Consider the following 13,416-nt stretch of genomic DNA (forward strand, 5'->3'; position numbering starts at 1 on the left):
TTAAAGGTTGCGCAATGTGTTTTTAATAAATGCATCTGTAGTCTTTCGTTGGATTTCCGTGATTTTAAAAACACTTATATGGCTTCAGAAAAACGAAATTAAAGAGCTTAAAAAGAAAACTTAAAATGAAGTGCTAACAGAGCAGCTTGGGGAGATTGAGCAATAAATGAAAAATGGATGAGATAATCCTTTCAAATATCGCAAGTATCATTACTAATACATATATTCTGATGAAGGAAATGAATTATATTTTGTTATATATCATTTTTTTTTCAAATTTTCCTTGTAATCAATTCTATATTCTTAGAGATTTCCAGCAGTTCTTTCACCATAAAAAATTTTGGGAGTTTGGAATTATTTTCTGTTGGCAAAGGAATGATGTAACTCTTTTTTTAAAACTAAACTTATTGGGTCGTGGTCCTTGTATAAAATATAACACAATATAATAGTGATTTATGATAATATATTTACTAAAGTAATAACAAAATGATATTTCTGAAACACTTTTTAGAATATTTTTAATAGAAAATATATATATTTAAGAGTTTTGCGACATTAATTTCGCTTTCCATTTGTTATGTAATCAGTGTAATATTCATCTGAAAATCATAAAAGTAATGACTTCATTTAACGCTTTTCAAAATATATCAATTTATTTCCTGAATATTTTATCTCACTTCTTTAAATATAGTTTTTTTAACCGAAAGTAGTTACTTTTGACATTAATTTTTCAATTTTTTCCCATTTTTATATGAAATTAAAAAATATAATATTTAGTTTCAGAATTTAAAAAAAAATTGGTTCTCTATCAGAAGATACAAAGTAAAAATCCACTTTTATATTTGAATTAAACAAAACCTTGAATATTATTAAAATAAATTTAACTGAACTTTAAAATGTAAAAAATGTGTAGCTTTGGATTTTTTTGAAAAAAAACTTATTATAATTTAATGTCGGTATTCAGGCATTACTGAGCACAGCTTATGTATATGAGAAAAAATGCCGTTTAAGTAATTTTCAGGAAACATAAAATTAAAATGAAACGAAGCGAAGAATACTTATACCCAGAGAGTGAAACCTTACTAAGAAAAGAGAGGAAGGAGGAATAGAATTAAAAAGCATGCGCTCTTACCTCGGGGAAACTCACCTATAGTTTAAAAAAAATATATAATTGTTTTTTTCTCAGCTTGGCTAACTTTTGCTTTCAACAGACCCACTAAGTGAAATGAACATTAATTAGGAAATGAGTAGCTTTAGAATAAGTCCAGAAGATGTCTGATGGAATGACGCTTTATTTTTAGTTTGCCCGCGAGAATAAGATTAAAAGCAGGGAGGAGGGGTATTAGCGTAACAATGGTCTGCTTCCATTTTGAGAGAAGAAAATCTGTTTGTTCATTACGCTTCAGAAATAAGCAGTGCATTTAGCATGAAAACGACTTAGCCATGAAAGAAGTTTAACGCGCAGATTCGCTTGCAAAAAAAAAAGTTTTAATTACAGACGTAATTTATGAAATTCATTTGTATGCTAGTATTCTCTCATATGTGTTCACATATAAGCAATGCAAATACACGGCTAAGTGCACTGCAGTAGTAATAAGAAATTAGAATGCAAAAAGATTAAAATTATGCTTTATCAAAAATAAATTAGTCTAGAAATAAAAATAATTAATCATTTTTAATAAGCATTGAGATCTTACTGGAGGTGGGATAAATTGATTCTTGAATTCTTATAAGGGACTGAAGGATTTTTTCATAAAAAATTAATAAAAAGCATGCAAATAACTATTATGTACTCTCTATCAAAAGAAATATACTGGTTTTAATATAAAATCTGCTTTGAAATTACAAAGCTGAAGATCTTTTCAAAGTGCGTAGTAATTGTTTTAATATGAAAAGTAGGAGAAATATATATTTACCAGAAATTTGTTTCAAGAAAGGTCTTTTCCGCATCTGAGATTCTTCAATTAAATTACTCCAGGTAAACTTACCTATGTGCATATCCATTTGTTAAAATGTGCAAATTAATGGTTTAAAATGGGAGTGTGTGTAATCAAAACTTTACCGAATACTTCAGCATTTAAAAAAAGAGAGGAGAAAAGAAATCGGAAAAAAGTGAAGGAATTTTAGTTTTCTGAAATGTATGCAATAATTGCTATCTTAATGAATGTTTTGTTTTACAGTAGAATTGCATTAAAGGTTCTTGCCCTTTTTGAAAGCAATCTTTGAGAATTTCCAATTTGATGCATTATTTACAGATACTGAACAAATATAGCTTATAATTAATTCATTATTAACCTAAAATGAACACTGGTACATTGAAGGCTATAAGCAGGTTTAGAGCCTGAGAAGTTATTTAGATATAAAATTCCTAATCTTCCAATGCTATTGTTTTAATAAATGAAGATATAAACCTTTTTGAGTGGATTAGTAAAATGCAAAGCCTATTTCTCACGTTTTTGAATTTTTTAAAAATTTTGATATAAATTAAAAATGGCTACGGAAATTCTTACCACTTTATAAAAAGTTTCTTATAACAAAGGATTTTATTTTGCTTATTTGACTGGATACTTATTTTATATATGCGGGGAAGATGCAGACATGAAGAACATAGAAATTATTTCCAAAGGCACCTGAAATCAACAAAAATGTTTTGCGATAGTGTGATCTGTGATAAAATCATGATTCTTCAGAAGTAATTTTTTGTGCAAAATAACTTGGAAATGCGGAACTTGAAGAACAGTGAAATAATAATTTTTTTGAATTACATCCTAATCATTCATTTAATGGACAATAACAAATCAGGGCAACATTAGAATTGCCATCGTTTATCCTTAATGGAATGCTTAAAATAAATGACTTAGGATAATTCATTTTAGACTTCACAATTTGATTTCTAAGAGCGGAGGTTGTAATTCCTACTAATTATGTTTGAATCATCAATAATTCTCTTTCTTTTGAAACTAAAAGATATTTTATTTTGCATATCATACTATTTTGCATAACATACTTGCTACAAACCAATTCTTGCAATGTTGTATTTTTCTGTCACACAATAAAAATAAATTCTTAGCAAATTATTAAATAGCCCTTTAAAAGCTTAAAATAGGGATGAAGTGTTCTTGTTAAAATGAAATGCAGTTTAATTCTCATTATTACTTTATATTAGATGTCATTTTGTAAAATTATGCCTCCAAAAATTAATCTCATCAAATAAAAAATTCGAAAGGAATCCATGTGGCATCATAGTCATATGACAATATTTAGTACACCATCAGTCTTCGCGTTATCATATGCTATATAGTGATGTAATTAAAAATACATTGAAAAGACGTTCAATGGATTTTAAAATGGAATTAAGTAGAGTATTTGATGCATATCACTTGAATAAGGCTTAACGCCATTACTTCAAAGTGTATTGAATTAAAAAAGTACCCATTTTAAAAATTAATCGTTCATTTTCATTATGTTAGTTGTTCTTTATATTTGTATTATCTTATCAATGTTTTACATTGTAGTTTTAAGAGCATCAAGATTGTTTTTTAATACTTCATTTCTTTTTTAGGCGCACTTGTTATGGATAAGCTTAAAAGAAATCCTAGTTGCTAAAGATCCGGCATTGTGGGCAGCTATCAAGTAAGCATTATAATTACGACTTTAAATAAATAAAAATAATTTTGCCACCAGTTTGAAAAAAAATATTTATAGAATGAAAGAAATAAATTCAAAATAGACAGAAATTTAATAAGTTTTTTATAAATTTATAGGCAGAAGAGTTGAATAAAAAAGTGAACTTGCATTTTTCAAGCATTTTAAATAATAGGTATAAAAAGCATAAAATCCCATCAGAAGCAACATAAAATTGCGCGGAGCCAAGTTTGAAATTCGTTTAAAAATACTGTTTAGAAGATAACGAAGATTCTTTCTTATGAAACAAATTGCTTTTTCTTCGATGTCTGTTATTTTTTTTTAAATTTTGGTCTCAAGGGAATGCGTAGATTTAAGAAATGAATCTGAATTATTTATGTTACATTATACTCTTTTTGAAGGTATGGAGATTTCACAATAAAAGGTAATTGAATGTGGATAAATAAAAGCTATATCAAGAACAAGCACATTTTTATATCGGTAGAACATATATTAATTTAAAAATGTAGCGCAATATATAGCTAGATATAACCATTCTTTTTTGTATAAATATAGACCTTGAAGTTTATACAGAATGCTTCCATTTTTATTGTTCGTAAATATACAGGAATAGACATTTCAAATTTTACTTCTTTGAATAAACTAAAAGAAATCAAATCAGTCAAGTAGATAAAAAGTAGTTAAACTTTTAAGAGAGTACGAAATATACAGGAACAGAAATATATAATAAAAGATATTCTATGTCGATAAAAAACTTATTACAAAAATTTATTATTAGCACTCTAATTTTTAAAGATTTCTCTTAACTTTCAATAGATTTCTAAGTTCATCTACTTTGATTCCCAATGCCTTCTAACTTAGAGAACTAAATTGAATTTAGTTTATATAGAATGTAGGATAGATATTCAGGGTTTTTTTTTTAAATTTATAACGAAGAAATAAATAGCTTACGGACGAATAAATAAACAGAAATTAAGAAAAAATATATAATGAATCATTATTCTATCTAGTATAACTGCTTTTTGCGATTTCCAGAATTTTTATTTCCTTTCTGAAAAAGGAAACAACACAAATAGCTATAGTTCAATTGATAAAAAAGCATTGTAAGTACATTATATCACCAAGGGAATAAGGAAATAAAGAGGTATTCTGTAGTAGTTAAGTAATTTTCAAGTTGATAAAAACCATTGACATCTTGCCAAGTTAAACGTATCTTGATGATGCGGAACTCTGATCATTAATATGCGCTAAAAACTCCAGAAAGAGTATAATGAGTTTTTTATACTTGAATACTATCTATTCAGAACGAAAATAAATGTAACATTCGCTAAGAAAGAGACATTGTCGCCTGTTTAGTAAGGATTCTTAATAAGAAATTCAATTATTCCTGTTCATTTCGATTATGTATTTGAAAAAGTGTGAACAGAAAAACATCTGAAAAAATTCCGATGCGGAATAATTATCTAGTTCCAGAAACGAAACTCAAAGAATAATATAAACCGCCATCAGCTTCTCTGGAGAAATGTTATCAATAGTAGAAAGATCTCCTGTAATGATCTTGTCATGTCTAAAACGTGTAATGATTTCGTTTCATGTTTTGGAAAGTTTCCCGACAAGAGACCAGATAATGGAGAAATTATGGACAAAAAGGAAAGTAAAAGAAAAAGAACGATAAGTATAATTGATAAAGAGAGAAATGTTTCAGATGATGTGTGATAAAAAGCTGAAGCGATTAAAAAATGAACTTTGGAATATTTTAATCACTTTGTATTTGTATCGATAATTTAACATTGAAGCTTAATCCTGGAGATACTCATCATCTTTTTAATGACGATTTCTCTAAGAAATTTCTATAAGACGATTTCTCTCTCTCTCTCTCACTTCTGAAATTATTATTACGTAATATTGCGTAATATTGTAATCATTCGGTTACAATAGAAATTGTATTTTATTTACAAAATTGAATGCTTTATAAATGAATCAGTCTAAAAGTCTTCGAACTTAATATTGATGTCTGATTAGTGATTTCTGTTAAAAAAAAATTTTCCAATAAAATCATTACAAATTTATTAATAAGCTTTGTTAAATTCTCGGAATGAATATATATTGAATAATATTTTCTTAACTGTGAAGAAAAGGTATTCTTTGATATTTCTGTACCAACTATTATGATCAAAATATTACCGTTTTTCCGAATATATCAGTAATTCGTACTTCAAGTGCTTCAGTAATTCGACTCTTCTGATCCGTTTTAATCACTTTGTGATAGTCATGTGTATATTTTTACCTATCCTAAATATATTTCGAGTTTAGGTAATTTTTTGGTTCATTTTGCAAGAAATTGTGATTTGTTGGTATGATATGAAGTAACGGAATAAATTATATTTTAAAATTATATGTATTCTATAAAAAGGGCCGAATGAGTAACATTAAAAAAAATGTCATAAGAATAACTTCAAAATGAAAATTTAACTCTGACTAAATAGCATTCAAAGATCTTTCTGTTTTCTGCAGAAGAATTTGCCATATTATAACAAATGACATTTCGAAGAAAGTATTCATCCCTCTAGTCATTCTTCCATTATATTTTATTTTAAGTGGCTTTTATAATATTTACCTTCTAAAACTCTTTTAGAAAAGTGCATGAGAGCATAGATAATGGCTTTGCCATTACTCTTTTCCATTTAAAAACTTGAAAAATGTATTCGAGATGTTTGAGGGTACCGAATGATAATTTTTAAAATTGTCTAGAGGAAATATCTAAAATTTTTCATTTATCACGAAGAAGCATACTGAAATACAGTATTATAAAACGTCAACTGCCTTACTTGCCACTTTGATTAATGGCTCAGGGTTGCACTTTTAAGTGAAAAAAAAATTGTTATTGAGCTTCAATGTTCTTACTTTCTTTTGGCAACATAGTGATATGCACAAAAAGAATGTTATCAAAGAAATTGCTATGGTTGCTTTTATCGAAAAGACATATCGATATGAATTAGATCATTCCCTTTTGCACACGCTTTTGCTCATTCAAATGTAACATTATCGATATAAAAATGCGAAAAATTGCAAGAAATTTGATATATTAGAAAAGTTAACAGATAATTCAACTCATTTGAATATGAATAAATATTATTCGCACCTCGAAAATGCAGGGACTAACATCTATACGAAGTTTATGCAAAAATGCAAGATTTATGAGGAAGACTGTCTGCGATACCGAGACGAAAATTGCGTGCATTTTTTATTTAAAAAAATAACAATAAGGTATTTCGAGGAAACGAAATGTAAACTATGCAAAGAGAAAAATTATGCTCAAACATATAAAATAAATAATTTCCTTTTTGGGAGATGACATACCATAAATATTGTTATTAAAGACAGAAAAATGGGCCCTTTTAAGATTACAGAAGATTGAGGAAATAATTGATGCAATTTAAACCTTTTAAGTTCGTCTTTTTAAACTGAAATTAGTATCATTTTACGTCAAATTTCTTATTTAGTTTCTTAGCTTCATGCAATAAGCTTGAAAAAAGCTTTATATTTAATCTGATTTTTTAAAATTAAATATGAAATTCCAGTATGTAAAGGATATTTTTTTCAATGAACAGATAAACGAATTATTTATACACTTTTCAGATCTTCAATAATATTTTGGATTAATCTTTTTAATTAATTGTAGCGTAAACTGACACAAAATGCGTTTGGAAAAATATCCTGAAAATCAGTATCAAAATTAAACTTGAAAAGTCACTTAAAATTCGGAGTCATTGGAATAGCGATTTAGAATTTTCTGTGATTTGTTTTGAAATAAAACTACAAACTTTAACATTAATTCTTATTGAGAACGGATGAAGTTTATGAAAAAATCATAGAAAAGGTAATAAAAACATTAAAATGAACATTAATATAATTAAAAAGAACTGAATTTATTTATTTAATGATATGCTGTTTTTATGATGTTTAATAGAATCTCTTTTTATCAGATTTCAAAAATCTTTCGGAATGTGCCAACTTGGAATTGGCTTAGGATTAAGAATATTGAAGTTTTTGCCGAATCTCTTTTATGCAAGACTAATAGGCCTGGTAAACGTCCATTCTGATGCTTTCGGCCAAAAGTTCTTGAATTGGTGTGAAATAGGAAATTAGAAGTGGATTGTCCATTGAATCTTTGTGGCTCTTGTTTTCAGATTACAATTCTAAATGTAGACTGTTCATGTTCATGTTATTCTCCTGAAATGAATACAATTTACGAATCCATCGAACAATTCGCAAAAAAAGGTAATGTCACAGAATGAATTTAACATTTTAATCAAAGTGAATTTATATTTTATAGGTTTTGAGAAATAACATTTTTCAAACGACTGTGAAGTCACCAGAATTTTCGCCTATTTTCTTAAAATTATTAAGGATAAAAGAGATAAAATTACAGGCAAGCCAATCTTCTAAGATTAAAATGCATAATTAGAGGTATTTTTACTACGAGGTATGCGTTTAAAAATACATGGAATAGCATGCATTTGCTACATTTTTTCTTAGAAATATAAATGTTAGTTTGATGTATGATGTAAGAATTTTGTCTGATAAAAATGAATTAAATAAAACAGTTGCTTTTAGTTTATATTATAATTATTCTATTTGCGGAAAAAATACTGAAAAACCAATAACCGCCAGACCACCGAACCAGTTCAGTTTAGTTTATTATAGTGACACCCCGTTTCGGAATAAAAGAAGTGCTTTTTTTGGGACTGATTTAGTGATTTTATTCTGTTGCCAGATGACGACATCAGATGCGCATCTTCCTTTCCAAAGTTCCGCTCTACACTATAGGGAAGAAATTTACCCCAGCGGATTTAACGTGCGCCAGACCAGCTTACAGGTTCTTCGGTAGGATTGGGTTCCGAACTTGAAACTTTCCTGCCTCTAGGATGATACCTTCCATCAAATCACCCCGATCCACCAGACCGTAAAAATAAGTGTTTTGCTAGAAGCTTGGAGTTTTTCGGGGTGGGGGTGGGGCATCATTCTATATTCAGTCATTTATGAAGATTGATGAACGAAGACTCAATAACACATTTCTTGAGAAACTTGTGTAAAACTTTTGCTAAAATTTGAGTGAGTTCAGGCAAATAAGAAACTTAAGATTTTAAAATGGATCAAACTGGAGCAAGGAAAATGCTATGTCCATATTAAGGACCTACGTCTGACTCATGTAATAAGGAAAGCCTAAAAAATTGTAATATCTGTAGAGAATTCTGACAGTCTTCTACTATTCAGATGATTTCTTTAATGAGCTGAATGTAGAAATATTGCATGTACAAGCGTTTCAGATAAATGATTTCATGTGAAAAAAAAAGTATGCAAGAACAATTTCATGGTTCTTGACATTCAAAAGTGACTCGGTGCCAGTTTCTATTTGTGATTCGATCGTTTCACTTTGTCACCCTCCCTACTCACCAAACACAACAGCTACACACATAATTTTGTTTCTGAAATGCAAAATTAGTTTGCGACAGCACCTCTGGAGTGATTTGTATACGCTGAAGCGTGAAACGAAAAAGCAGCTGATGGATCTGATTTTTGAGAGTTGTTAAAGATGTTTTAAATAACTGAAATTAAAATTAGACAATTGTATTACTCTAAATAGAGATTATTTGAGTCAAAAAATAGATGAAAGCAAAATTATGAAATAAAATTGCACGACCTCATTTGCATATAAGTTAAACAACAACGTATAGTTAAAAACGATAATTAAATTGTCATTTTTATAATTATAAAATAATATTTATAAAAATAATATATCTTCCAAACTAAAATTTATATTAATTGAAAAAGCGCAGTTTATACCTGCTTTTTCTAAGTAAAACAGCATCTATTTAGGTATGTGCATTTTTTAATAAATATAATAATTTTACCAATATTTCTGTGGTTTAATACTTTATGATCAATAATTTATCATCTTTTTTCTTAGAAAATATTTAATATATTGAAATTTCCCAAATCATAAACTGATAATATCAATTTTACTTCACTGTTTTATTAGGCACAATATCAAGCTCAAACATGAGCCCCCTGAGGAAGTTTCATCGATACATGAGTTGGTTTCCCAGGACGATAATGAAATTCTTGACGAAATCTTTATCGAGGCAGTGGGATTCATCGCTCGTCGATACGGTAAGTTATAATGATTCCGAAAGAAATTATCTTGCTTGCTTCTTTCCGTCACTCAAAGTCACGTGCAGTTTGAAAAATATTAAAAATCTTTGAGCTTTCTTTCAAATTTCTACGGAAAAAAGAAATATTTAAAGTTTTGTTTAACAAAAGCTGCGGCAAACAATAGAAAATTCTGATGAAAGAAAAATTTTACCAAAGAATTACAGAAGAATGATAATATAAAAAAAGGAAATACCTGTTTCCGATATAACGGCTCAGCCAAAAGAAAAGAATATTATTCTCTAGACAATATTAGCTTTCTGGACGTAAATTCTTGGATTATCACTTTTATTTTTGTAAAAAGATATTAAAAACAGCGCCATATTAAGATATTTTTGGATGAGATGAGAAGAAAATTTCTACTGGAAATAATAAAGCCTTTTCATTATTTCTTTAGAGTTTCGTTATAACCAAAATGCTAAACAGCCTTTTGTGATTTAAAACAGAGTATTTCCTATTCTGGAATGAATGTGTATATTTTTGGACTTAAGTTTAATATAGCTTTCTCAATTAAATTAAATTTCTCATTTCGCTCGTTTTAAAATTGGGGCTTAAGAAAAATATAAAAAAAAAAATCAAACTGTAAATTAAACTTCTTTATAGGAGTTAAAACCACTGAAAAGGTAGATTGATAGATAGATAAAATATAAAGATATGTAGAAAAGGTAAATTGATTGATAGATAGATAAAACACTTGACAGATATTGACACAAAGATCAAATTGTTGAAATAAACAGTATAATTGATGATTGATTTTTTTAAATTCATTTTATAATTATCTTAAAGCATTGGAGGAACAACTATTTAAACCAAGAAATTTAGGGAGAGAACTCAAAATATGAAATGATTTTAGATCGAAATTTATTTGAAAGAATTCCCTATTTTATTGTGAAATAAATCAAAACTGTTCTGTTTCGTTAATAAAAGAACTTGTTGCATGAAATAAAACAATTATATTTCGAAACACAAAATATAATTAGCAATATAAAATACAGATATTATAAATAATATGGTATAATATAAAACTTTTCGAAATGATTGATTTTTACTGAAATACAATAAACTTTACTTTTAAAACAGAGCTTTTTGAATTTTTTTCCTCTTAAGATGAGTTTTAAAGCAGAAAATGTCATATCTTAATCACATTTTTTTATCATAATTTTGTCTTGACATAAAATTTGGAAACGGTATAAAGAATGAAATATTGATCAGTGATAACTAAAAAAAGATTAATCGAGAGAATAAATTTCAAATTGAGAAAATTTTTAAAGTCTGTATGATTTCCTTAATTAATTTTGCTTACTAATATTAAGATATCTGCAAAAAGAAGTCATTCCGTAATTTTTATAACATTAATATTATTTTATGCGACCGTCTGACCTCAAGATCCACAGTTTTAGAAGATGTGATGACACAGTTTTGAAGCTCATTAAGCTTTGCAATAGGAAGCAGATTTATAGGAAAAATAATATTTTTATATCCTACTGAATTTTTATTATTGACTTATTTAAAAAAGATTTTTTCAGAAATATTCTCAAAATTGATGATTAATCTATGAAATACTACTTTAGATATAAATACTTATAAAATACATAATATAATGGAAGCAAATATTCCGAAACTTAGATAAAATACATACACTGATTATGTTGGCTAAATTTGGAATAAATATATTTCCCCGAAGTTTCTTGTACTTTTCGAAACAAATAAGCTAAATAAAAGTCAAATTCTTTTTCTTTTATAGCTCCCACTTTAAAATAAAATAAAATTCAATTTTTCTCTCGATCGGTTCAAAATGCTGGAGTATGATTACAAAGCATTTCTGAAATCACCTCTTGGTAAAACTTTCTTCGAACTACGCAAAAAGTCTCCAGAACTTGCCTTTTCTAGCCTAAAAAAAGTAACTTCTCTTAAATTTTCTGCGGCGAGTTCTTTTTCAATCTTTTGCGATTCAATAAAAGAAAAGTTCTTTCGTAGTATGTTTTATGACACAAATGCTCCGGACATTCACAGAGCCAACGTCAAGATCAAGTTTCCTTACCTTCGTAAAATCACTGAATTTGTCACTAGAGGTGATTTATCCGATCCTGAATCGCAGCCAATTTTATTTATTTTTACAGATATCCTATTTTAAGGCCAATTTTTTTCAATCTGTTTCGCGTTGTGCGATTGAAACTTGAGAAATATTTGTCTGTTCTTATCAAAATTCTCAGGCGCTGCAGTTGAAAGGATGAGTTTCAAAATTCATTTGATAATATCAATAATAAGAGACAGTCTTAAAGTTATTATTTTAGTTATTTTTTAATCGTTAAACAGCATCATAGGATGTTGAAAAATATGAAAAAATTTAATGCATAAAATTCTATTTTATATAATGATGATAAGTACACTACGGTGAAAAACTAAGCAACAGACTTGTTTTCATTCCATCACATATTCTGAGACTCACTTATTGAGTTTGAAATTCTTATTACGTCTCTCTAAAAATTACAAACCAACGGCTATTGCATAAATGAAAAGTGAGCAAACTGAAAGTACTTGAAAAAGATTGAGAGTTACTTAAAGAAAGATCGCCTATAAAAAGTTTAATGGTAAAACATATACCCGTAGTAATATATTTCAGCCGTTAGCTGCAATAGTTGCTAAATATTGGTTCCACATCATACAGGAAAAAGATTGAGAGTTACTTAAAGAAAGATCGCCTATAAAAAGTTTAATGGTAAAACATATACCCGTAGTAATATATTTCAGCCGTTAGCTGCAATAGTTGCTAAATATTGGTTCCACATCATACAGGAAAAAGATTGAGAGTTACTTAAAGAAAGATCGCCTATAAAAAGTTTAATGGTAAAACATATACCCGTAGTAATATATTTAAGCCCCTTTCCGTTAGCTGCTAAATATTGGTTCCACATCATACAGGATACAAATTGATCGAGAAGTGTTCATCATATTAGAACTCCCAATTTTGAAGAAGATGTGTTTTTTTATCCCTCTAATCAGTACACAATTGTAAGCCACGCGCTACCAATGGATGGGGAGGAGCAAAGATATGCATATTAGCCAACAACATGTGGAAAGATAACCTTCACGAAGGAGCTTGTTCGCATAAATATGGGAAGTAGATTGACACACGTAATTGCTCAATCGTTTACCGGTAACAACTTCTTTTTGTATTCAAAATGACACAATTCCATCTGTTGTTATCGCTTTTCTAGTACCAGAATCCTATATTTTTAATACATGATGATTCAAAAGTCAAGTGCAAAATGTTATGAGAGGTGGAAAATATCCCCCCCCCCACGCACATAAACTAAAAACTAAATAAATAAATAAACAGAGTCGCAAATAATACATGAGTTGGTTGCAGCTGCCACAATCGCTGGATTTCATAAGCCTTTATTTCTCTTTTGTAAGGGATCTTGAAATTCATGGTTTTAGAGACCATCATTGTTTCTGACATCAAATTCGTTGAAAGAATCACCATCGTAGATGCGCAAGGAGGCGTGTATAACTGTATAAGAACTTTGAATACTATCTTTAAAATTTTATAATGTA

The 13,416-nt window shown here is 28.3% G+C and overlaps 1 protein-coding gene across 1 annotated transcript in view; it reads left to right on the forward strand.

The window, feature by feature from the left end:
• Positions 1-13,416, forward strand: part of LOC129959637 (guanylate cyclase soluble subunit alpha-1-like) — a 331,967-nt gene that overhangs the window by 54,558 nt on the left and 263,993 nt on the right. The window contains exons 3-4 of the mRNA XM_056072516.1: positions 3,563-3,633; positions 9,689-9,819. Coding sequence (XP_055928491.1) covers positions 3,563-3,633; positions 9,689-9,819 — 202 coding nt within the window. The remainder of the gene's footprint in view (positions 1-3,562; positions 3,634-9,688; positions 9,820-13,416) is intronic.

The sequence above is a fragment of the Argiope bruennichi genome, chromosome X2, assembly GCF_947563725.1.
Source record: "Argiope bruennichi chromosome X2, qqArgBrue1.1, whole genome shotgun sequence".
Taxonomy (NCBI): domain Eukaryota; kingdom Metazoa; phylum Arthropoda; class Arachnida; order Araneae; family Araneidae; genus Argiope; species Argiope bruennichi.